Genomic DNA, 25,397 nt, shown 5'->3' on the forward strand with positions numbered 1-25,397 from the left:
AGTTTAGCTAATTGTAGTTAATTTATTTAATTAATTTATTGATAGTGCAGTGTTAGGTGTATTTGTAACTTAGGTTAGGATTTATTTTACAGGTAATTTTGTAATTAAGGGAGTGCGGCGGTTTAGGGGTTAATACATTTATTATAGTTGCGGCGAGGTCCGGTCGGCAGATTAGGGGTTAATAAGTGTAGGTAGGTGGCGGCGACATTGGGGCGGCAGATTAGGGGTTAATAAATATAATGTAGGTGTCGGCGATGTTAGGGGCAGCAGATTAGGGGTTCATAGCTATAATGTAGGTGGCAGCGATGTCCGGTCGGAAGATTAGGGGTTAAAAAAATGTATTATAGGGTTGGCGATGTGGGGGGCCTCGGTTTAGGGGTTCATAGGTAGTTTATGGGTGTTAGTGTACTTTATAGCACAGTAGTTAAGAGCTTTATGTTCCAGCGTTAGCCCATAAAGCTCTTAACTACTGACATTTTTTGGCGGTAGGAGTCTTGTCGGTAGAGGCTCTACCGCTCACTTCTTCCAAGACTCGAAATACCAGCGTTAGGCAAATCCCATTGAAAAGATAGGATACGCAATTGACGTAAGGGGATCTGCGGTAGCCTCAAGTCGCGGAAAGAAAGTGAGCGGTAGACCCTTTCCTGCCTGACTCTAAATACCAGCGGGCGGTAAAAAGCAGTGTTAGGACCCCTTAACGCTGGTTTTGACGGCTAACACCAAACTCTAAATCTAGGCGTTTGTTTTCTGTCCTTAAGCCAGCATTCCACCCAGTTCATAATTTTTGAATCTAGACCAAGGAGATACAGTTCGTGAATAAGTTTATTGTGTGGGACGGTGTCAAATGTTTTGCTGAAATCTAGATATGCTACATCAACTGCTCCACCCTTGTCTAATACTTTGTTACATAATCAAAGAAGTCAATTAGATTAGTCTGACATGATCTCCCTGAAGTAAAACCATGCTGTGTATATATATGTGTATATATATATATATATGTTTATATGTGTATACATATGTATTTATGTGTTTATATGTGTATATATGTATTTATGTGTGTATATATATATATATATATATATATATATATATATATGTGTGTACATATTTATTTATGTGTTTATATGTGTACATATGTATTTATGTGTTTATATGTGTGTACATATGTATGTGTTTATATGTGTATATATGTATTTATGTGTGTATATATGTGTACATATTTATTTATGTGTTTATATGTGTGTACATATGTATTTATGTGTTTATATGTGTATATATTTATTTATGTGTTTATATGTGTACATATGTATTTATGTGTTTATATGTGTACATATGTATTTATGTGTTTATATGTGTACATATGTATTTATGCGTTTATATGTGTACATATATATTTATGTGTTTATATGTGTATATAAGTATTTATGTGTTTATATGTGTACATATGTATTTATGTGTTTATATGTATATATAAGTATTTATGTGTTTATATGTGTATATACGTATTTATGTGTTTATATGTGTACATATGTATTTATGTGTTTATATGTATATATAAGTATTTATGTGTTTATATGTGTATATATGTTTGTAAATAAATATATAAATACATAAATACATGTATATGTATGTATCTCTATGTTAAAGACCTTTTCAGCCTCTTTTGTTTCTAACTCTGGAGACCTCATATCGTTGAGCCCTTTTTTATGCAATTTTTTTAAACTTTTTAATGCATTTTTTAAAAATAATATTTATTAGACATTGTTATTATGAGTGTAACTGTACTTTTAAATGAAATGATGTGTTTTTTGCAACTTTTTTGTCTCGCGTAACAGTCAACCAGAGCTCTGAAGTCGCTCTAACCTCATGCGACTGAAATTAAATTGTGCTCAAGAGAACGTGTTTACTTTCAATGTGTGATATGTGCACTACATCCGACGCATGCAAAGAGTCACGATAAACCCGTTATCGCTCTCACGCAACAGTTAGCGCCACTTGTAATCTAGCCCATAACGGTAAAAATCATCTCAAAAGTTACTATTCTAAAAATGAAACCTTTATGTAGAAAACAATAATTTAAATTGAGGCTGACTGACTAGTGACTTAATACGAGGCTGACTGACCTTTGATTTAATAAGAGGCTGACTGACCAGTGATTTAAGAAGAGGCTTACTGACTAGTGATTTAAGAAGAGGCTTACTGACTAGTGATTTAATAAGAGGCTTACTGACTAGTGATTTAATAAGAGGCTTACTGACTAGTGAATTAATAAGAGGCTGACTGACAAGTGATTTAATAAGAGGCTTACTGACTAGTGATTTAATAAGAGGCTTACTGACTAGTGATTTAATAAGAGGCTTACTGACTAGTGATTTAATAAGAGGCTGACTGACTAGTGATTTAATAAGAGGCTGACTGACTAGTGATTTAATAAGAGGCTCACTGACTAGTGATTTAATAAGAGGCTCACTGACTAGTGATTTAATAAGAGGCTCACTGACTAGTGATTTAATAAGAGGCTGACTGACTAGTGATTTAATAAGAGGCTGACTGACTAGTGATTTAATAAGAGGCTCACTGACTAGTGATTTAATAAGAGGCTCACTGACTAGTGATTTAATAAGAGGCTGACTGACTAGTGATTTAATAAGAGGCTGACTGACTAGTGATTTAATAAGAGGCTCACTGACTAGTGATTTAATAAGATGTTTACTGACTAGTGATTTAATAAGAGGCTGACTGACTAGTGATTTAATAAGAGGCTTACTGACTAGTGATTTAATAAGAGGCTGACTGACTAGTGATTTAATAAGAGGCTGACTGACTAGTGATTTAATAAGAGGCTGACTGACTAGTGATTTAATAATAGACTTACTGACTAGTGATTTAATAATAGGCTGACTGACTAGTGATTTAATCAGAGGTTTACTGACTAGTTATTTAATAAGAGGCTTACTGACTAGTGATTTAATAAGAGGTGGACTGACTAGTGATTTAATAAGATGTTTACTGACTAGTGATTTAATAAGAGGCTGACTGACTAGTGATTTAATAAGAGGCTCACTGACTAGTGATTTAATAAGAGGCTCACTGACTAGTGATTTAATAAGAGGCTGACTGACTAGTGATTTAATAAGAGGCTGACTGACTAGTGATTTAATAAGAGGCTCACTGACTAGTGATTTAATAAGATGTTTACTGACTAGTGATTTAATAAGAGGCTGACTGACTAGTGATTTAATAAGAGGCTGACTGACTAGTGATTTAATAAGAGGCTTACTGACTAGTGATTTAATAAGAGGCTGACTGACTAGTGATTTAATAATAGACTTACTGACTAGTGATTTAATAATAGGCTGACTGACTAGTGATTTAATCAGAGGTTTACTGACTAGTTATTTAATAAGAGGCTTACTGACTAGTGATTAAATAAGAGGTGGACTGACTAGTGATTTAATAAGATGTTTACTGACTAGTGATTTAATAAGAGGCTGACTGACTAGTGATTTAATAAGAGGCTCACTGACTAGTGATTTAATAAGAGGCTCACTGACTAGTGATTTAATAAGAGGCTGAATGACTAGTGATTTAATAAGAGGCTCACTGACTAGTGATTTAATAAGAGGCTCACTGACTAGTGATTTAATAAGAGGCTCACTGACTAGTGATTTAATAAGAGGCTGACTGACTAGTGATTTAATAAGAGGCTTACTGACTAGTGATTTAATAAGAGACTGACTGACTAGTGATTTAATAAGAGGCTTACTGACTAGTGATTTAATAAGCGGCTTACTGACTAGTGATTTAATAAGCGGCTGACTGACTAGTGATTTAATAAGAGGCTTACTGACTAGTGATTTAATAACAGGCTGACTGACTAGTGATTTAATAACAGGCTGACTGACTAGTGATTTAATAAGAGGCTTACTGACTAGTGATTTAATAAGAGGCTGACTGACTAGTGATTTAATAAGAGGCTTACTGACTAGTAATTTAATAAGAGGCTCACTGACTAGTGATTTAATAAGAGGCTCACTGACTAGTGATTTAATAAGAGGCTTACTGACTAGTGATTTAATAAGAGACTCACTGACTAGTGATTTAATAAGAGGCTCACTGACTAGTGATTTAATAAGAGGCTCACTGACTAGTGATTTAATTAGAGGCTTACTGACTAGTGATTTAATAAGAGACTCACTGACTAGTGATTTAATAAGAGGCTTACTTACTAGTGATTTAATAAGAGACTCACTGACTAGTGATTTAATAAGAGGCTCACTGACTAGGGATTTAATAAGAGGCTTACTGACTAGTGATTTAATAAGAGGCTGACTGACTAGTGATTTAATAACAGGCTGACTGACTAGTGATTTAATAAGAGGCTAAATGACTAGTGATTTAATAAGAGGCTTACTGACTAGTGATTTAATAAGAGGCTTACTGACTAGTGATTTAATAAGAGGCTGACAGACTAGTGATTTAATAAGAGGCTGACTGACTAGTGATTTAATAAGAGGCTGACTGACTAGTGATTTAATAAGAGGCTTACTGACTAGTGATTTAATAAGAGGCTGAATGACTAGTGATTTAATAAGAGGCTGACTGACTAGTGATTTAATACGAGGCTGACTGACTAGTGATTTAATAAGAGGCTTACTGACTAGTGATTTAATAAGAGGCTGAATGACTAGTGATTTAATAAGAGGCTGACTGACTAGTGATTTAATACGAGGCTGAGTGACTAGTGATTTAATAAGAGGCTGACTGACTAGTGATTTAATAAGAGGCTGAGTGACTAGTGATTTAATAAGAGGCTTACTGACTAGTGATTTAATAAGAGGCTGACTGACTAGTGATTTAATAAGAGGCTTACTGACTAGTGATTTAATAAGAGGCTTACTGACTAGTGACTTAATAAGAGGCTTACTGACTAGTGACTTAATAAGAGGCTTACTGACTAGTGATTTAATAAGAGGCTGACTGACTAGTTATTTAATAAGAGGCTCACTGACTAGTGATTTAATACGAGGTTCAATGACTAGTGATTTAATCAGAGGTTTACTGACTAGTGATTTAATAAGAGGCTGACTGACTAGTGATTTAATCAGAGGCTTACTGACTAGTGATTTAATAAGAGGCTTACTGACTAGTGATTTAATCAGAGGCTTACTGACTAGTGATTTTATAAGAGGCTTACTGACTAGTGATTTAATAAGAGGCTGACTGACTAGTGATTTAATAAGACGCTTACTGACTGACTAGTGATTTAATAAGAGGCTGAGTGACTAGTGATTTAATAAGAGGCTTACTGACTAGTGATTTAATAAGAGGCTGACTGACTAGTGATTTAATAAGAGGCTGACTGACTAGTTATTTAATAAGAGGCTGACTGACTAGTGATTTAATAAGAGGCTTACTGACTAGTGATTTAATAAGAGGCTGACTGACTAGTGATTTAATAAGAGGCTGACTGACTAGTGATTTAATAAGAGGCTGACTGACTAGTGATTTAATAAGAGGCTGACTGACTAGTGATTTAATAAGAGGCTTACTGACTAGTGATTTAATAAGAGGCTGACTGACTAGTGATTTAATGAGAGGCTTACTGACTAGTGATTTAATAAGAGGCTGAGTGACTAGTGATTTAATAAGAGGCTGACTGACTAGTGATTTAATAAGAGGCTGACTGACTAGTGATTTAATAAGAGGCTGAGTGACTAGTGATTTAATAAGAGGCTTACTGACTAGTGATTTAATAAGAGGCTGAGTGACTAGTGATTTAATAAGAGGCTGACTGACTAGTGATTTAATAAGAGGCTGACTGACTAGTGATTTAATAAGAGGCTGAGTGACTAGTGATTTAACAAGAGGCTTACTGACTAGTGATTTAATAAGAGGCTGACTGACTAGTGATTTAATAAGAGGCTTACTGACTAGTGATTTAATAAGAGGCTGACTGTGACTAGTGATTTAATAAGAGACTTACTGTGACTTGTGATTTAATAAGAGACTTACTGACTAGTGACTTAGTAAGAGGCTGACTGACTAGTGATTTAATAAGAGGCTGACTGACTAGTGATTTAATAAGAGGCTGACTGACTAGTGATTTAATAAGAGGCTGAGTGACTAGTGATTTAATAAGAGGCTCACTGACTAGTGATTTAATAAGAGGCTGAGTGACTAGTGATTTAATAAGAGGCTGGCTGACTAGTGATTTAATAAGAGACTTACTGACTAGTGATTTAATAAGAGGCTGAGTGACTAGTGATTTAATAAGATGTTTACTGACTAGTGATTTAATAAGAGGCTGACTGACTAGTGATTTAATAAGAGGCTCACTGACTAGTGATTTAATAAGAGGCTTACTGACTAGTGATTTAATAAGAGGCTTACTGACTAGTGATTTAATAAGAGGCTGATTGACTAGTGATTTAATAAGATGTTTACTGACTAGTGATTTAATAAGAGGCTGACTGACTAGTGATTTAATAAGAGGCTTACTGACTAGTGACTTAATAAGAGGCTGACTGACTAGTGATTTAATAAGATGTTTACTGACTAGTGATTTAATAAGAGGCTGACTGACTAGTGATTTAATAAGAGGCTTACTGACTAGTGATTTAATAAGAGGCTGACTGACTAGTGATTTAATAAGAGGCTCACTGACTAGTGATTTAATAAGAGACTGACTGACTAGTGATTTAATAAGAGGCTCACTGACTAGTGATTTAATAAGAGGCTCACTGACTAGTGATTTAATAAGAGGCTCACTGACTAGTGATTTAATAAGAGGCTGACTGACTAGTGATTTAATAAGAGACTCACTGACTAGTGATTTAATAAGAGGCTTACTGACTAGTGATTTAATAAGAGGCTCACTGACTAGTGATTTAATAAGAGACTGACTGACTAGTGATTTAATAAGAGGCTTACTGACTAGTGATTTAATAAGAGACTGACTAACTAGTGATTTAATAAGAGGCTTACTGACTAGTGATTTAATAAGAGGCTCACTGACTAGTGATTTAATAAGAGGCTCACTGACTAGTGATTTAATAAGAGGCTCACTGACTAGTGATTTAATAAGAGGCTGACTGACTAGTGATTTAATAAGAGGCTCACTGACTAGTGATTTAATAAGAGGCTTACTGACTAGTGATTTAATAAGAGACTGACTGACTAGTGATTTAATAAGAGGCTTACTGACTAGTGATTTAATAAGATGCTCACTGACTAGTGATTTAATAAGAGGCTCACTGACTAGTGATTTAATAAGAGGCTCACTGACTAGTGATTTAATAAGAGGCTGACTGACTAGTGATTTAATAAGAGGCTCACTGACTAGTGATTTAATAAGAGGCTGACTGACTAGTGATTTAATAAGAGGCTGACTGACTAGTGATTTAATAAGAGGCTCACTGACTAGTGATTTAATAAGAGGCTTACTGACTAGTGATTTAATAAGAGGCTGACTGACTAGTGATTTAATAAGAGGCTGACTGACTAGTGATTTAATAAGAGGCTGACTGACTAGTGATTTAATAAGAGACTGACTGACTAGTGATTTAATAAGAGACTTACTGACTAGTGATTTAATAAGAGACTGACTGACTAGTGATTTAATAAGAGGCTGACTGACTAGTGATTTAAATCGTGGCTAACCGACTAGTGATTTAAATTGTGATTAAAATCAATATGATTTGAATCCACCCTCGTGTTTTATAACATATATTTTGATCACTACCAGATAAACATTATAAGATACAATATTTTTTAACTGAAATTCCCTTTTTACGATGGAACCAAGACAAAGATGACATTGCATCTGAGACCAGCACAAAGTCACTAGGACAGTATGAGGTGACACAAAGACACGCACATTATAGATAAGGTGACACATTAGTACCCTGCATGTGCTGCACCTGGGCATAGGACAGTATGAGGTGGCACCAAGATAAGCACAATATAGATAAGGTGACACATTAGTACCCTGCACGTGCTGCTCCTGGGCATAGGACAGTATGAGGTGGCACAAAGACACGCACATTATAGATAAGGTGACACATTAGTACCCTGCACGTGCTGCGCCTGGGCATAGGACAGTATGAGGTGGCACAAAGATAAGCACAATATAGATAAGGTGACACATTAGTACCCTGCATGTGCTGCTCCTGGGCATAGGACAGTATGAGGTGACACAAAGATAAGCACATTATAGATAAGGTGACACATTAGTACCCTGCATGTGCTGCTCCTGGGCATAGGACAGTATGAGGTGGCACAAAGATAAGCACATTATAGATAAGGTGACACATTAGTACCCTGCACGTGCTGCGCATGGGCATAGGACAGTATGAGGTGACACATTAGTACCCTGCATGTGCTGCGCATGGGCATAGGACAGTATGAGGTGACACATTAGTACCCTGCACGTGCTGCGTCTGGGCATAGGACAGTATGAGGTGGCACAAAGATAAGCACAATATAGATAAGGTGACACATTAGTACCCTGCACGTGCTGCTCCTGGGCATAGGACAGTATGAGGTGGCACAAAGACACGCAAATTATAGATAAGGTGACACATTAGTACCCTGCATGTGCTGCTCCTGGGCATAGGACAGTATGAGGTGACACATTAGTACCCTGCATGTGCTGCGCCTGGGCATAGGACAGTATGAGGTGGCACAATGATAAGCACAATATAGATAAGGTGACACATTAGTACCCTGCATGTGCTGCGCCTGGGCATAGGACAGTATGAGGTGGCACAAAGATAAGCACAATATAGATAAGGTGACACATTAGTACCCTGCACGTGCTGCGCCTGGGCATAGGACAGTATGAGGTGGCACAAAGATAAGCACAATATAGATAAGGTGACACATTAGTACCCTGCATGTGCTGCGCATGGGCATAGGACAGTATGAGGTGACACAAAGATAAGCACATTATAGATAAGGTGACACATTAGTACCCTGCATGTGCTGCGCCTGGGCATAGGACAGTATAAGGTGACACATTAGTACCCTGCATGTGCTGCGCCTGGGCATAGGACAGTATGAGGTGGCACAAAGATAAGCACATTATAGATAAGGTGACACATTAGTACCCTGCATGTGCTGCACATGGGCATAGGACAGTATGAGGTGGCACAAAGATAAGCACAATATAGATAAGGTGACACATTAGTACCCTGCACGTGCTGCACCTGGGCATAGGACAGTATGAGGTGGCACAAAGATAAGCACAATATAGATAAGGTGACACATTAGTACCCTGCACGTGCTGCGCCTGGGCATAGGACAGTATGAGGTGGCACAAAGATAAGCACATTATAGATAAGGTGACACATTAGTACCCTGCATGTGCTGCGCCTGGGCATAGGACAGTATGAGGTGACACATTAGTACCTGCACGTGCTGCGTCTGGGCATAGGACAGTATGAGGTGACACATTAGTACCCTGCACGTGCTGCGCCTGGGCATAGGACAGTATGAGGTGGCACAAAGATAAGCACATTATAGATAAGGTGACACATTAGTACCCTGCACGTGCTGCGCCTGGGCATAGGACAGTATGAGGTGACACATTAGTGCCCTGCACGTGCTGCGTCTGGGCATAGGACAGTATGAGGTGACACATTAGTACCCTGCACGTGCTGCGCCTGGGCATAGGACAGTATGAGGTGGCACAAAGATAAGCACAATATAGATAAGGTGACACATTAGTACCCTGCACGTGCTGCGCCTGGGCATAGGACAGTATGAGGTGACACATTAGTACCCTGCACGTGCTGCGTCTGGGCATAGGACAGTATGAGGTGACACATTAGTACCCTGCACGTGCTGCGCCTGGGCATAGGACAGTATGAAGTGACACAAAGACACGCACATTATAGATAAGGTGACACATTAGTACCCTGCATGTGCTGCGTCTGGGCATAGGACAGTATGAGGTGGCACATTAGTACCCTGCACGTGCTGCGCCTGGGCATAGGACAGTATGAGGTGGCACATTAGTACCCTGCACGTGCTGCGCCTGGGCATAGGACAGTATGAGGTGACACATTAGTACCCTGCATGTGCTACACCTGGGCATAGGACAGTATGAGGTGACACATTAGTACCCTGCATGTGCTGATCCTGGGCATAGGACAGTATGAGGTGGCACAAAGATAAGCACAATATAGATAAGGTGACACATTAGTACCCTGCACGTGCTGCGCCTGGGCATAGGACAGTATGAGGTGGCACAAAGATAAGCACAATATAGATAAGGTGACACATTAGTACCCTGGGCACAAATCTTTAACCCTTTCTCTACCCATATGCTAAAGGTTTTTTTGCCTTTATCTTAGTCCCCTGCACATATTTCAAGCTTCTGCTGTAAGAGCTAAGCTACACATTTATTGCAGTTATTTACGGATTTATTAACCATTTCCCAGCCCGCATGATGTGCATTACAATTAGCTGCTCTGACTACAAAAGGGTTACATCGTTCTTACAGGAGCTAAAGGGTTAAGGAAGAGCAGATTGCTTTTATGTATTAAATAGCATTTAGTGCTCAGCTCACAATGTCTGTATAAAAGGTTTTTGGCACCTCAATATAGCAAATTGTCAGCATCTGAGCTAATGACAGCCACTTAAAACACGTATAAGCGTTGCATAGATAATAAAACCTTTTTATGGAAAAAAATACATTTTACATAAAAATTCCTCTTGCTGCACTAACGTATTGGGAACGAGCAAATGAATATGCAGCGCGGCTCTCATTGAGATCAGAGCATCTTCATGTCATAGGATGATAAATTACAGTAAGTAGCACATTAGTGTCACCCATAGCGCCACTTGTACCGTCCCTACATGTAATGGCATCACATTATTACAGGCTTGGGGGGTGAGCTCCAGTCTGACAATCACCCACATATGTAGCTGTAATAATCCGCACAGTTGTAACTAGCATCGATGAGGATCCTAACCAAGACAAGGGAGTATTGCCCATAGTGTGTGTGAGACAAACGGCACTGCATGCTGGGTGTGCAGAAATATTCATTCAGAATCAGGTCACAGTAACTAGCAATAGGGAACAAAATGATTAAACTTCAGGGTGTAAGAATAAATACTCTCTAGTAAAAATCAGAGTACAGTTGCATTATGCAAGGCTGTGTGTCTGTATATAACTATAGGCTGTATAACTACCGTGTGTATATAACTATAGGCTGTATACCTGCCGTGTGTATATGACTATAGGCTGTATACCTGCCGTGTGTATATAACTATAGGCTGTATACCTGCCGTGTGTATATAACTATAGGCTGTATAACTACCGTGTGTATATAACTATAGGCTGTATACCTGCCGTGTGTATATGACTATAGGCTGTATAACTACCGTGTGTATATAACTATAGGCTGTATACCTGCCGTGTGTATATGACTATAGGCTGTATACCTGCCGTGTGTATATAACTATAGGCTGTATACCTGCCGTGTGTATATAACTATAGGCTGTATACCTGCCGTGTGTATATAACTATAGGCTGTATACCTGCTGTGTGTATATAACTATAGGCTGCATACCTGCCGTGTGTATATGACTATAGGCTGTATACCTGCCGTGTGTATATAACTATAGGCTGCATACCTGCCGTGTGTATATAACTATAGGCTGTATACCTGCCGTGTGTATATGACTATAGGCTGTATAACTACCGTGTGTATATAACTATAGGCTGTATACCTGCCGTGTGTATATGACTATAGGCTGTATACCTGCCGTGTGTATATAACTATAGGCTGCATACCTGCCGTGTGTATATAACTATAGGCTGTATACCTGCCGTGTGTATATAACTATAGGCTGTATACCTGCTGTGTGTATATAACTATAGGCTGCATACCTGCCGTGTGTATATGACTATAGGCTGTATACCTGCCGTGTGTATATAACTATAGGCTGCATACCTGCCGTGTGTATATAACTATAGGCTGTATAACTACCGTGTGTATATGACTATAGGCTGTATACCTACCGTGTGTATATAACTATAGGCTGTATACCTGCCGTGTGTATATGACTATAGGCTGTATACCTGCCGTGTGTATATAACTATAGGCTGCATACCTGCCGTGTGTATATAACTATAGGCTGTATAACTACCGTGTGTATATAACTATAGGCTGTATACCTGCCGTGTGTATATGACTATAGGCTGTATAACTGCCGTGTGTATATGACTATAGGCTGTATACCTGCCGTGTGTATATAACTATAGGCTGTATAACTACCGTGTGTATATAACTATAGGCTGTATACCTGCCGTGTGTATATGACTATAGGCTGTATAACTACCGTGTGTATATAACTATAGGCTGTATACCTGCCATGTGTATATGACTATAGGCTGTATAACTACCGTGTGTATATAACTATAGGCTGCATACCTGCCGTGTGTATATGACTATAGGCTGTATACCTGCCGTGTGTATATAACTATAGGCTGCATACCTGCCGTGTGTATATGACTATAGGCTGTATACCTGCCGTGTGTATATAACTATAGGCTGTATACCTGCCGTGTGTATATAACTATAGGCTGTATAACTGCTGTGTTTATAACTATAGGCTGTATACCTGCCGTGTGTATATGACTATAGGCTGTATACCTGCCGTGTGTATATAACTATAGGCTGTATACCTGCCGTGTGTATATGACTATAGGCTGTATACCTGCCGTGTGTATATGACTATAGGCTGTATACCTGCCGTGTGTATATAACTATAGGCTGTATAACTGCTGTGTTTATAACTATAGGCTGTATACCTGCCGTGTGTATATGACTATAGGCTGTATACCTGCCGTGTGTATATAACTATAGGCTGTATACCTGCCGTGTGTATATGACTATAGGCTGTATACCTGCCGTGTGTAAATGACTATAGGCTGTATACCTGCCGTGTGTATATAACTATAGGCTGTATACCTGCCGTGTGTATATGACTATAGGCTGTATAACTGCCGTGTGTATATGACTATAGGCTGTATACCTGCCGTCTGTATATAACTATAGGCTGTATACCTGCCGTGTGTATATGACTATAGGCTGTATACCTGCTGTGTGTATATAACTATAGGCTGTATACCTGCCGTGTGTATATAACTATAGGCTGTATACCTGCTGTGTGTATATAACTATGGTCTGTATACCTGCTGTGTGTATATGACTATAGGCTGTATACCTGCCATGTGTATATGACTATAGGCTGTATAACTGCCGTGTGTATATGACTATAGGCTGTATACCTGCCGTGTGTATATAACTATAGGCTGTATACCTGCTGTGTGTATATAACTATAGGCTGTATACCTGCCGTGTGTATATAACTATAGGCTGTATACCTGCTGTGTGTATATAACTATGGTCTGTATACCTGCTGTGTGTATATGACTATAGGCTGTATACCTGCTGTGTGTATATAACTATAGGCTGTATAACTACCGTGTGTATATAACTATAGGCTGTATACCTGCCGTGTGTATATAACTATAGGCTGTATACCTGCCGTGTGTATATGACTATAGGCTGTATAACTGCCGTGTGTATATGACTATAGGCTGTATACCTGCCGTCTGTATATAACTATAGGCTGTATACCTGCCGTGTGTATATGACTATAGGCTGTATACCTGCCGTGTGTATATAACTATAGGCTGTATACCTGCTGTGTGTATATGACTATAGGCTGTATACCTGCCATGTGTATATGACTATAGGCTGTATAACTGCCGTGTGTATATGACTATAGGCTGTATACCTGCCGTGTGTATATAACTATAGGCTGTATACCTGCTGTGTGTATATAACTATAGGCTGTATACCTGCTGTGTGTATATGACTATAGGCTGTATACCTGCCGTGTGTATATGACTATAGGCTGTATACCTGCCGTGTGTGTATAACTATAGGCTGTATACCTGCCGTGTGTATATAACTATAGGCTGTATACCTGCCGTCTGTATATAACTATAGGCTGTATACCTGCCGTGTGTATATGACTATAGGCTGTATACCTGCCGTGTGTATATAACTATAGGCTGTATACCTGCTGTGTGTATATGACTATAGGCTGTATACCTGCCATGTGTATATGACTATAGGCTGTATAACTGCCGTGTGTATATGACTATAGGCTGTATACCTGCCATGTGTATATGACTATAGGCTGTATACCTGCCATGTGTATATGACTATAGGCTGTATACCTGCTGTGTGTATGACTATAGGCTGTATACCTGCCGTGTGTATATGACTATAGGCTGTATAACTACTGTGTGTATATGACTATAGGCTGTATACCTGCCGTGTGTATATGACTATAGGCTGTATACCTGCCGTGTGTATATGACTATAGGCTGTATACCTGCCGTGTGTATATGACTATAGGCTGTATACCTGCTGTGTGTATATGACTTTAGGCTGGATACCTGCCGTGTGTATATGACTATAGGCTGTATAACTACTGTGTGTATATGACTATAGGCTGTATACCTGCTGTGTGTATATGACTATAGGCTGTATACCTGCTGTGTGTGTATGACTATAGGCTGTATACCTGCCGTGTGTATATAACTATAGGCTGTATACCTGCCGTGTGTGTATAACTATAGGCTGTATACCTGCCGTGTGTATATAACTATAGGCTGTATAACTGCCGTGTGTGTATAACTATAGGCTGTATACCTGCCGTGTGTATAACTATAGGCTGTATACCTGCCGTGTGTATATGACTATAGGTTGTATACCTGCTGTGTGTATAACTATAGGCTGTATACCTGCCGTGTGTATATAACTATAGGCTGTATAACTGCCGTGTGTATATGACTATAGGCTGTATACCTGCCGTGTGTATATGACTATAGGCTGTATACCTGCCGTGTGTATATAACTATAGGCTGTATACCTGCCGTGTGTATATAACTATAGGCTGTATACCTGCCGTGTGTATATAACTATAGGTTGTATACCTGCTGTGTGTATATAACTATAGGCTGTATAACTGCCGTGTGTATATAACTATAGGTTGTATACCTGCTGTGTTTATAACTATAGGCTGTATAACTGCCGTGTGTATAACTATAGGCTGTATACCTGCCGTGTGTATATGACTATAGGTTGTATACCTGCTGTGTGTATATGACTATAGGCTGTATACCTGCCGTGTGTGTATAACTATAGGCTGTATACCTGCCGTGTGTATATAACTATAGGCTGTATACCTGCTGTGTGTATATAACTATGGTCTGTATACCTGCTGTGTGTAAATAACTATAGGCTGTATACCTGCCGTGTGTATATAACTATAGGTTGTATACCTGCTGTGTTTATAACTATAGGCTGTATAACTGCCGTGTGTATAACTATAGGCTGTATACCTGCCGTGTGTATAACTATAGGCTGTATACCTGCCGTGTGTATATGACTATAGGTTGTATACCTGCTGTGTGTATATGACTATAGGCTGTATACCTGCTGTGTGTATATAACTATAGGCTGTATACCTGCCGTGTGTATATAACTATAGGCTGTATACCTGCCGTGTGTATATAACTATAGGCTGTATACCTGCCGTGTGTGTATAACTATAGGCTGTATAACCGCCGTATGTATATAACTATAGGTTGTATACCTGCTGTGTTTATAACTATAGGCTGTATACCTGCCGTGTGTATATGACTATAGGCTGTATACCTGCTGTGTGTATATGACTATAGGCTGTATACCTGCCGTGTGTGTATAACTATAGGCTGTATACCTGCCGTGTGTATATAACTATAGGCTGTATAACTGCCGTGTGTATATGACTATAGGCTGTATACCTGCCGTGTGTATATGACTATAGGCTGTATACCTGCCGTGTGTATATAACTATAGGCTGTATACCTGCCGTGTGTATATAACTATAGGCTGTATACCTGCCGTGTGTATATAACTATAGGCTGTATACCTGCTGTGTGTATATAACTATGGTCTGTATACCTGCTGTGTGTATATAACTATAGGCTGTATACCTGCCGTGTGTATATAACTATAGGCTGTATACCTGCCGTGTGTATATAACTATAGGTTGTATACCTGCTGTGTTTATAACTATAGGCTGTATAACTGCCGTGTGTATATAACTATAGGCTGTATACCTGCTGTGTGTATATAACTATGGTCTGTATACCTGCTGTGTGTAAATAACTATAGGCTGTATACCTGCCGTGTGTATATAACTATAGGCTGTATACCTGCCGTGTGTATATAACTATAGGCTGTATAACTGCTGTGTGTATATAACTATAGGCTGTATAACTGCTGTGTATATGACTATAGGCTGTATAACTGCCGTGTGTATATAACTATAGGCTGTATAACTGCCGTGTGTATATAACTATAGGCTGTATACCTGCTGTGTGTATATAACTATGGTCTGTATACCTGCCGTGTGTATATAACTATAGGCTGTATACCTGCTGTGTGTATATAACTATGGTCTGTATACCTGCCGTGTGTAAATGACTATAGGCTGTATACCTGCTGTGTGTATATAACTATAGGCTGTATACCTGCTGTGTGTATATAACTATGGTCTGTATACCTTCCGTGTGTATATAACTATAGGCTGTATACCTGCTGTGTGTATATAACTATGGTCTGTATACCTGCTGTGTGTATATAACTATAGGCTGCATACCTGCCGTGTGTATATAACTATAGGCTGTATACCTGCTGTGTGTATATAACTATAGGCTGCATACCTGCCGTGTGTATATAACTATAGGCTGTATACCTGCCGTGTGTATATAACTATAGGCTGTATACCTGCTGTGTGTATATAACTATAGGCTGTATACCTGCCGTGTGTATATGACTATAGGCTGTATACCTGCTGTGTGTATATAACTATAGGCTGTATACCTGCCGTGTGTATATAACTATAGGCTGTATACCTGCCGTGTGTATATAACTATAGGCTGTATACCTGCCGTGTGTATATAACTATAGGCTGTATACCTGCCGTGTGTATATAACTATAGGCTGTATACCTGCTGTGTGTATATAACTATAGGCTGTATACCTGCCGTGTGTATATGACTATAGGCTGTATACCTGCCGTGTGTATATAACTATGGTCTGTATACCTGCTGTGTGTATATAACTATAGGCTGCATACCTGCCGTGTGTATATAACTATAGGCTGTATACCTGCTGTGTGTATATAACTATAGGCTGTATACCTGCTGTGTGTATATAACTATAGGCTGTATACCTGCTGTGTGTATATAACTATAGGCTGTATACCTGCCGTGTGTATATAACTATAGGCTGTATACCTGCTGTGTGTATATAACTATAGGCTGTATACCTGCTGTGTGTATATAACTATAGGCTGTATACCTGCCGTGTGTATATAACTATAGGCTGTATACCTGCTGTGTGTATATAACTATAGGCTGTATACCTGCTGTGTGTATATAACTATAGGCTGTATACCTGCTGTGTTTATAACTATAGGCTGTATAACTGCCGTGTGTATAACTATAGGCTGTATACCTGCCGTGTGTATATAACTATAGGCTGTATAACTGCCGTGTGTATAACTATAGGCTGTATACCTGCCGTGTGTATATAACTATAGGCTGTATACCTGCCGTGTGTATATAACTATGGTCTGTATAATTGGCCCTTTGTGGGGATTACACCATATATAATAGATCTCTGTATAGAAGACTGTATAAATGTACTTTAAGGAAGTGCAGGGCGATTAGCCTGGAGCGTAGCTAAGGGTTAAGGCCTGGTTGAGTGAGCGCTGCTGCTGTGTGTTTGTTACAATGTTGCATTGTTTTGGGGAGGGGTTTACCAACCTTATATATGGGATGAGCAGGGAGCCCACTTCCTCTTTGTTCCGGTGGATCCCTGGTCGCTCTTTCCCCACCCTCCCATCCCTATTGTGTAAATTGTTGTATTGTGCATTTGTGTATTGTGCATTTGTGTATTGTGCATTTGTGTATTGTACATTTGTGTATTGTACATTTGTGTATTGTGCATTTGTGTATTGTGCATGTGTGTATTGTACATTTGTGTATTGTGCATTTGTGTATTGTACATTTGTGTATTGCGCATTGTGCATTTGTGTATTGTACAATTGTGTATTGTGCATTTGTGTATTGTACATTTGTGTATTGTGCATTTGGTATTGTGCATTTGTGTATTGCGCATTTGTGTATTGTACATTTGTGTATTGTGCATTTGTGTATTGTGCATTTGTGTATTGTGCATTTGTGTATTGTGCATTTGTGTATTGTACATTTGTGTATAGTGCATTTGTGTATTGTGCATTGTGCATTTGTGTATTGTACATTTGTGTATAGTGCATTTGTGTATTGTGCATTGTGCATTTGTGTAGTGTACATTTGTGTATTGTACATTTGTGTATTGTGCATTTGTGTATTGTGCATTTGTGTATTGTACATTTGTGTATAGTGCATTTGTGTATTGTGCATTGTGCATTTGTGTAGTGTACATTTGTGTATTGTACATTTGTGTATTGTGCATTTGTGTATTGTACATTTGTGTATAGTGCATTTGTGTATTGTGCATTGTGCATTTGTGTAGTGTACATTTGTGTATTGTACATTTGTGTATTGTGCATTTGTGTATTGTGCATTTGTGTATTGTACATTTGTGTATTGTACATTTGTGTATTGTGCATTTGTGTATTGTACATTTGTGTATAGTGCATTTGTGTATTGTGCATTGTGCATTTGTGTATTGTACAATTGTGTATTGTGCATGTTACGGTTGCCTCCAGGCTGGCTGGAAGTTGGACCGTAGAAAAGGATGCTCCTAGCGCTCACCAAAGAATCATCAGCACCATAGTCAGCAATCCCTGTAGTGATATTAGCTGAAGCTGTCCCCTACAAACATGAGTCAAAGCTGCAAGTTAGAGGGACAGAAAATAGGTCTGATGTGCTGGAGCACACAGCCTCCTTTTTATTGAGGTTACATGCCAACAGGACACTCTCAGGGGGAGGCATAAAATCCCCCATCACACATTTGATATTAGATAGAGAGACACTCCCTTTGACAGGCCACAACATTTACTTCAGCAGATAACATTACACACAATAAAACAATGCAGTCCACCTTATCAATACTAGTCTGATTAGACAATGGGAAAGTTGATCACTAAACCTAATTAGAGCTAATCCCAGCAGACTTGTATTTAGAATAGGTTTCTTGAAGCTGAACAAAATTTAACTCTTAATGGCACACAATGAAACTGAACCAAGTGGGAGAAAGCCAGGGACAAGTCATTTCACAGGTCTGGGGACATAGTCTTAAAGGGGCATTGTTCATTAAAGTCACAATATGTCCCCAGATGGTTCTTAAAGGGCCACACACACCCAACAAAAGTCAATATGTCCTCAGGGGCACAATCTTCCAGGGGCCATAGTCATGAGGAAGGAGGCTGGCAAATAGGCTTCTCCAAAATCCAGGGAAGCAGGGCAATTTTTCATTTAAAGGGCCAGTTACAAACAGCAGTTTGTAACATATCTCCCCTTTTGGAGGGAGACTAACCAGGCACCTGACCTTCTGCCGGTCAGTGCCCAAGTTAGTCTCGCAACCCACCCACAAATAATCGCTAGCAGCAAAGTAGCCCCCCCACAATACGTAGTACTGGCCTGTAAGTTCCAGGTTGCAGGATGAAAGTGCAGCATCCTCGGCCTTCCTGGCGCAGCTGGGCAAATAGCTGATGGTACTTGGGGGGCAGAGGCCAGCGGCACTCTGCCCTGGTGCCAGCGCTTCTGCTGGGGTGAGGGGTTTGCAGGCCAGTCCTGTAACAAGGGGGTCTGTAGGGCAGAGGCCAGCAGCGCTCTGTTCTGATGCCAGCTCTTCTGCTGGGGGAATTGGGGCATAGTCCTGCCCGGTGGCAAAGGGAACGTGGGGGTCAGTGGGGGTTAACATCTCCACTGTTAACCCTGGGCCCAAGTTAGGAGTTAGCTGGGGAGGGGGAGATTGGCTTACCTCCTCCTCCTGATACTCCGGTGGCCGTTGGGAAGGGAGGTCGATGCTCTCCGCTTCCTGTGGAACATGCTGCGGCTGGGGAGAGAGACCGGTTGTCTCCTCTCCCTGGAAGGCACACTCCGGCTGGGGAGGGAGGTCGATGCTCTCCCCTCCCTGTAGCTGGGTCTGTCGCTGGGGATCTGGGCCGCCTGCCCAGCATCCCTGTAGGGCCGGTAGAGAGACTGCGGTCCCATCTCCACCTGCCTGCTGGGGGTCCTCCCAGGACCAGTCTATGAGGCCTGCTGCCTCTGGTATCTCTGGCTGGGGAAGGGGACTGGTTGTCTCTTCCCTCTGCACGGTATACTGCCGCTGGGGAGGGAGGTCGCTGCTCTCCTCTCCCTGTAACTCTGGCTGCCGCTGGGAAGGGAGGTCGTTGCTCTCCGCTCCCTGTGACTCACTTTCTCGCTGGAGACCAGGTGTCCAGACCCTCAAACTCCACAGTTGGCGCTCAAAGGCTCGTGCCGCTTTGTTCTCCGTATCCAATTCCCGGATGATGCGACTGACTACCTCCTGTGCAGGGTCTGGACCATATCGGACTAGCCGCCTCTTTACCTCTGGAACGAAATCCGCGCCCTCATAGCGACGGATCAGGTTGAGGTGCTCTTCACAGGGTTCTGAATAGTGTCTTGTCAGCTCCATGCTGCTGTAGGTAGGGACGCTGCGCAGTGGCTAGCGTTGCCCTCAATAACTCTCCTACGATACCAGTGCTGTTGTGGTGCTGCTCCTTGCGCTAGGACGCCAATCCCACCGCTGCCGCCAAATGTTACGGTTGCCTCCAGGCTGGCTGGAAGTTGGACCGTAGAAAAGGATGCTCCTAGCGCTCACCAAAGAATCATCAGCACCATAGTCAGCAATCCCTGTAGTGATATTAGCTGAAGCTGTCCCCTACAAACATGAGTCAAAGCTGCAAGTTAGAGGGACAGAAAATAGGTCTGATGTGCTGGAGCACACAGCCTCCTTTTTATTGAGGTTACATGCCAACAGGACACTCTCAGGGGGAGGCATAAAATCCCCCATCACACATTTGATATTAGATAGAGAGACACTCCCTTTGACAGGCCACAACATTTACTTCAGCAGATAACATTACACACAATAAAACAATGCAGTCCACCTTATCAATACTAGTCTGATTAGACAATGGGAAAGTTGATCACTAAACCTAATTAGAGCTAATCCCAGCAGACTTGTATTTAGAATAGGTTTCTTGAAGCTGAACAAAATTTAACTCTTAATGGCACACAATGAAACTGAACCAAGTGGGAGAAAGCCAGGGACAAGTCATTTCACAGGTCTGGGGACATAGTCTTAAAGGGGCATTGTTCATTAAAGTCACAATATGTCCCCAGATGGTTCTTAAAGGGCCACACACACCCAACAAAAGTCAATATGTCCTCAGGGGCACAATCTTCCAGGGGCCATAGTCATGAGGAAGGAGGCTGGCAAATAGGCTTCTCCAAAATCCAGGGAAGCAGGGCAATTTTTCATTTAAAGGGCCAGTTACAAACAGCAGTTTGTAACAGTGCATTTGTGTATTGTGCATTTGTGTATTGTGCATTTGTGTATTGTACATTTGTGTATTGTGCATTTGTGTATTGTACATTTGTGTATTGTGCATTTGTGTATTGTGCATTTGTGTATTGTACATTTGTGTATTGTACATTTGTGTATTGTGCATTTGTGTATTGTGCATTTGTGTATTGTGCATTTGTGTATTGTACATTTGTGTATTGTGCATTCGTGTATTGTGTATTGTACATTTGTGTATTGTACATTTGTGTATTGTGCATTTGTGTATTGTGCATTTGCGTATTGTACATTTGTGTATTGTGCATTTGTGTATTGTACATTTGTGTATTGTACATTTGTGTATTGTGCATTTGTGTAGTGTACATTTGTGTATTGTACATTTGTGTATTGTGCATTTGTGTATTGTACATTTGTGTATTGTGCATTTGTGTATTGTGCATTTGTGTATTGTACATTTGTGTATTGTGCATTTGTGTATTGTACATTTGTGTATTGTACATTTGTGTATTGTGTATTGTACATTTGTGTATTGTACATTTGTGTATTGTGCATTTGTGTATTGTGCATTCGTGTATTGTGTATTGTACATTTGTGTATTGTGCATTTGTGTATTGTGCATTTGTGTATTGTGCATTCGTGTATTGTGTATTGTACATTTGTGTATTGTACATTTGTGTATTGTACATTTGTGTATTGTGCATTTGTGTATTGTGTATTGTACATTTGTGTATTGTACATTTGTGTATTGTGCATTTGTGTATTGTGCATTTGTGTATTGTGCATTTGTTAAACTTTTGCAATTATTATTTGATGAAAAAGGGCGGCAATCGTTTAATTTAGGTCTCTATATGGGGCTAGGTGTCTGAGGCAGGAAGAGGGTTACTCAAACTACTTCCTTAAGTCCAAGGACGGTAGCTTGGACTCCCCAGTTACTGACATGCTGTTCGACAATTCAAGGCTGGACCTACTGGTTTGGAGTTTCTAATGTTGGCACCCTAACCTGGCGGGTGGTCGGGATCACGGCTGCAGACTGGAAGGAGGTTTGAATGACGGCCTTGTGGTCAGGGTGACGCCACAGGCTCGGTAGCTTGGGCGTGCTCGGGCTGGTTATTGACGGGCCAACAACCCCCTAATTTCTGAAAGTTGCGTTGAGTATCTCCGCCTTGTGGTCTGCAGCTGTGTCCCCTGGCCATTTCTCTAGAAGGGGTTATATATAGTTAATTATCGAGGCCTGGATTGCCGCCACCCGTGTTTACCATCACTGTCGTTACCAGTTCCCATTGCTGGTATTAATAAATACGACCCACGGGTCTTTCACCCACCGATTGTGTTGAGTTTTATTTGACAAAGTTATTAAAGTTCAACGGTTGAGTTAAGTGTTTAAGTAATTACTTGGTTATGTTACATGCAGACACTCAAGAAAAGTAGGGCATTTAATCCCTTATGTATAATATCTGAGGAATAACCATATAGGGCACTATGTAGTTATGGGCTGCTGTGTTTTGCTTGGGGCTCGAGCCCCAGATCTTTCTGAGCTACTGACGTTGTGATTACTGCATTTTATATTACGTGTATTACCACCTCTATGTCTCTAAGTCTCTAGTATTCTGGTAGTGATACACATTACACGTATAACTAAACACGTTACCTTCCCCATCCCTGGGTTCTCCTTCATTTTTGACACAGCTCTTATTAAAGAAGGTGGCACAGGCGGAGGGCATAGGTGCAGGATACCACTGAAGTTGGTGCAGTACGTGGAAGATTCTCGGGAGTGAGACAGAGGTGGGTGATATTTTTTGCGTTTTGACGACAGATTCAGCTTCTGCGCCGCTCTGTAAATGTGTCAGAAAGAACAAAGTTATTACAAAATTTGAGAAATATGGGAAACAGTGGATATTTTTTGTACTCTGATGTAATCAGGCTTCATGACATCACACCTATAGAGGCCAATAAAAGTTACTAACTTAACCCCTTGTCTTCCACCGAACAGCAGCTCTCTCTGGCAACCAGAGGGTTAATTTCCCCCACTAGATTCACAGTTATTGTATAACTTTTCAACAGCAGAAATCTCACCATAAACGCTGCAGAATTGTTCCCCATCCACTAGCAGGACAGATAGGATACCTGAGCACTAACATAACTTCTTACACACACTTGCCATTGCTTTACTCATAATGTAACACACACACACACACAACATAACACACGCATAACACATACACAACATAACACACACGCATAACACATACACAACATAACACACACGCATAACACATAACACACGCATAACACATAACACACGCATAACACATTACAAACACGCATAACACATAACACACATGCATAACGCATAACACACACGCATAACACACACGCATAACACAAAACACACGCATAACATAAAACACGCATAACACAACACACACGCATAACGCATAACACACACGCATAACGCATAACACACACGCATAACACATAACACACACGCATAACACATAACACACACGCATAACATATAACACACACGCATAACATAACACACACACATAACATATAACACACACGCATAACACATAACACACACGCATAACATAACTCATACGCATAACATATAACACACACGCATAACATATAACACACACACATAACATAACACACACGCATAACACATAACACACACGCATAACATATAACACACACGCATAACACATAACACACACACACATAACATAACACACACACATAACATATAACACACACGCATAACACATAACACACACGTATAACATAACACACACGCATAACATAACACACACGCATACCATAACACACGCATAACATAACACACACACTTAACACATAACACACCACACAGGCATACCATAACACACACATAACACACACATACACACACAAAATAACACACACGCATAACTTAACACACACGCATAACACATAACACACACACATAACATAACACACACGCATACCATAACACACACGCATACCATAACACACACGCTTAACACATAACACACACGCATACCATAACACACGCATAACACATAACACACACACATAACACACACACATAACACATAACACACACATACACACACACAACATAACACACACGCATAACATAACACAACACACACAACACAACATAACATACACACATAACACACACACACATAACACAACACACATAACACACACATAACACAACACACACATAACACAACACACACACATAACATAACACACACAACATAACACACACCATAACATAACACACACACACACAACACACATAATATAACACACATAATATAACACACACAAAACATAACATAACACACACACATAACACAACACACATAATATAACACACACACACACACAACATAACACACACACATAATATAACACACACATAAACACACACATAACATAACACACACACACATAATATAACACACACACACATAACACACACATAATATAACACACACATAATATAACACACCATAACATAACACACACACATAACACACACATAATATAACACACACACACATAACACACACATAATATAACACACACATAACATAACACACACATAATATAACACACACATAACATAACACACCATAACATAACACACACACATAACACACACATAACATAACACACATAATATAACACACAGACATAACATAACACACACATAATATAACACATACATAACATAAC

At 40.0% G+C, this 25,397-nt stretch overlaps 1 protein-coding gene across 1 annotated transcript in view; it reads right to left on the reverse strand.

Moving 5' to 3' along the window:
- KIF26A (kinesin family member 26A) overlaps positions 1–25,397 on the reverse strand; it is a 378,483-nt gene that overhangs the window by 76,988 nt on the left and 276,098 nt on the right. The window contains 1 exon segment of the mRNA XM_053697080.1: positions 23,290–23,473. Coding sequence (XP_053553055.1) covers positions 23,290–23,473 — 184 coding nt within the window.

The sequence above is a fragment of the Bombina bombina genome, chromosome 1 (genome assembly GCF_027579735.1).
Source record: "Bombina bombina isolate aBomBom1 chromosome 1, aBomBom1.pri, whole genome shotgun sequence".
Lineage (NCBI taxonomy): Eukaryota > Metazoa > Chordata > Amphibia > Anura > Bombinatoridae > Bombina > Bombina bombina.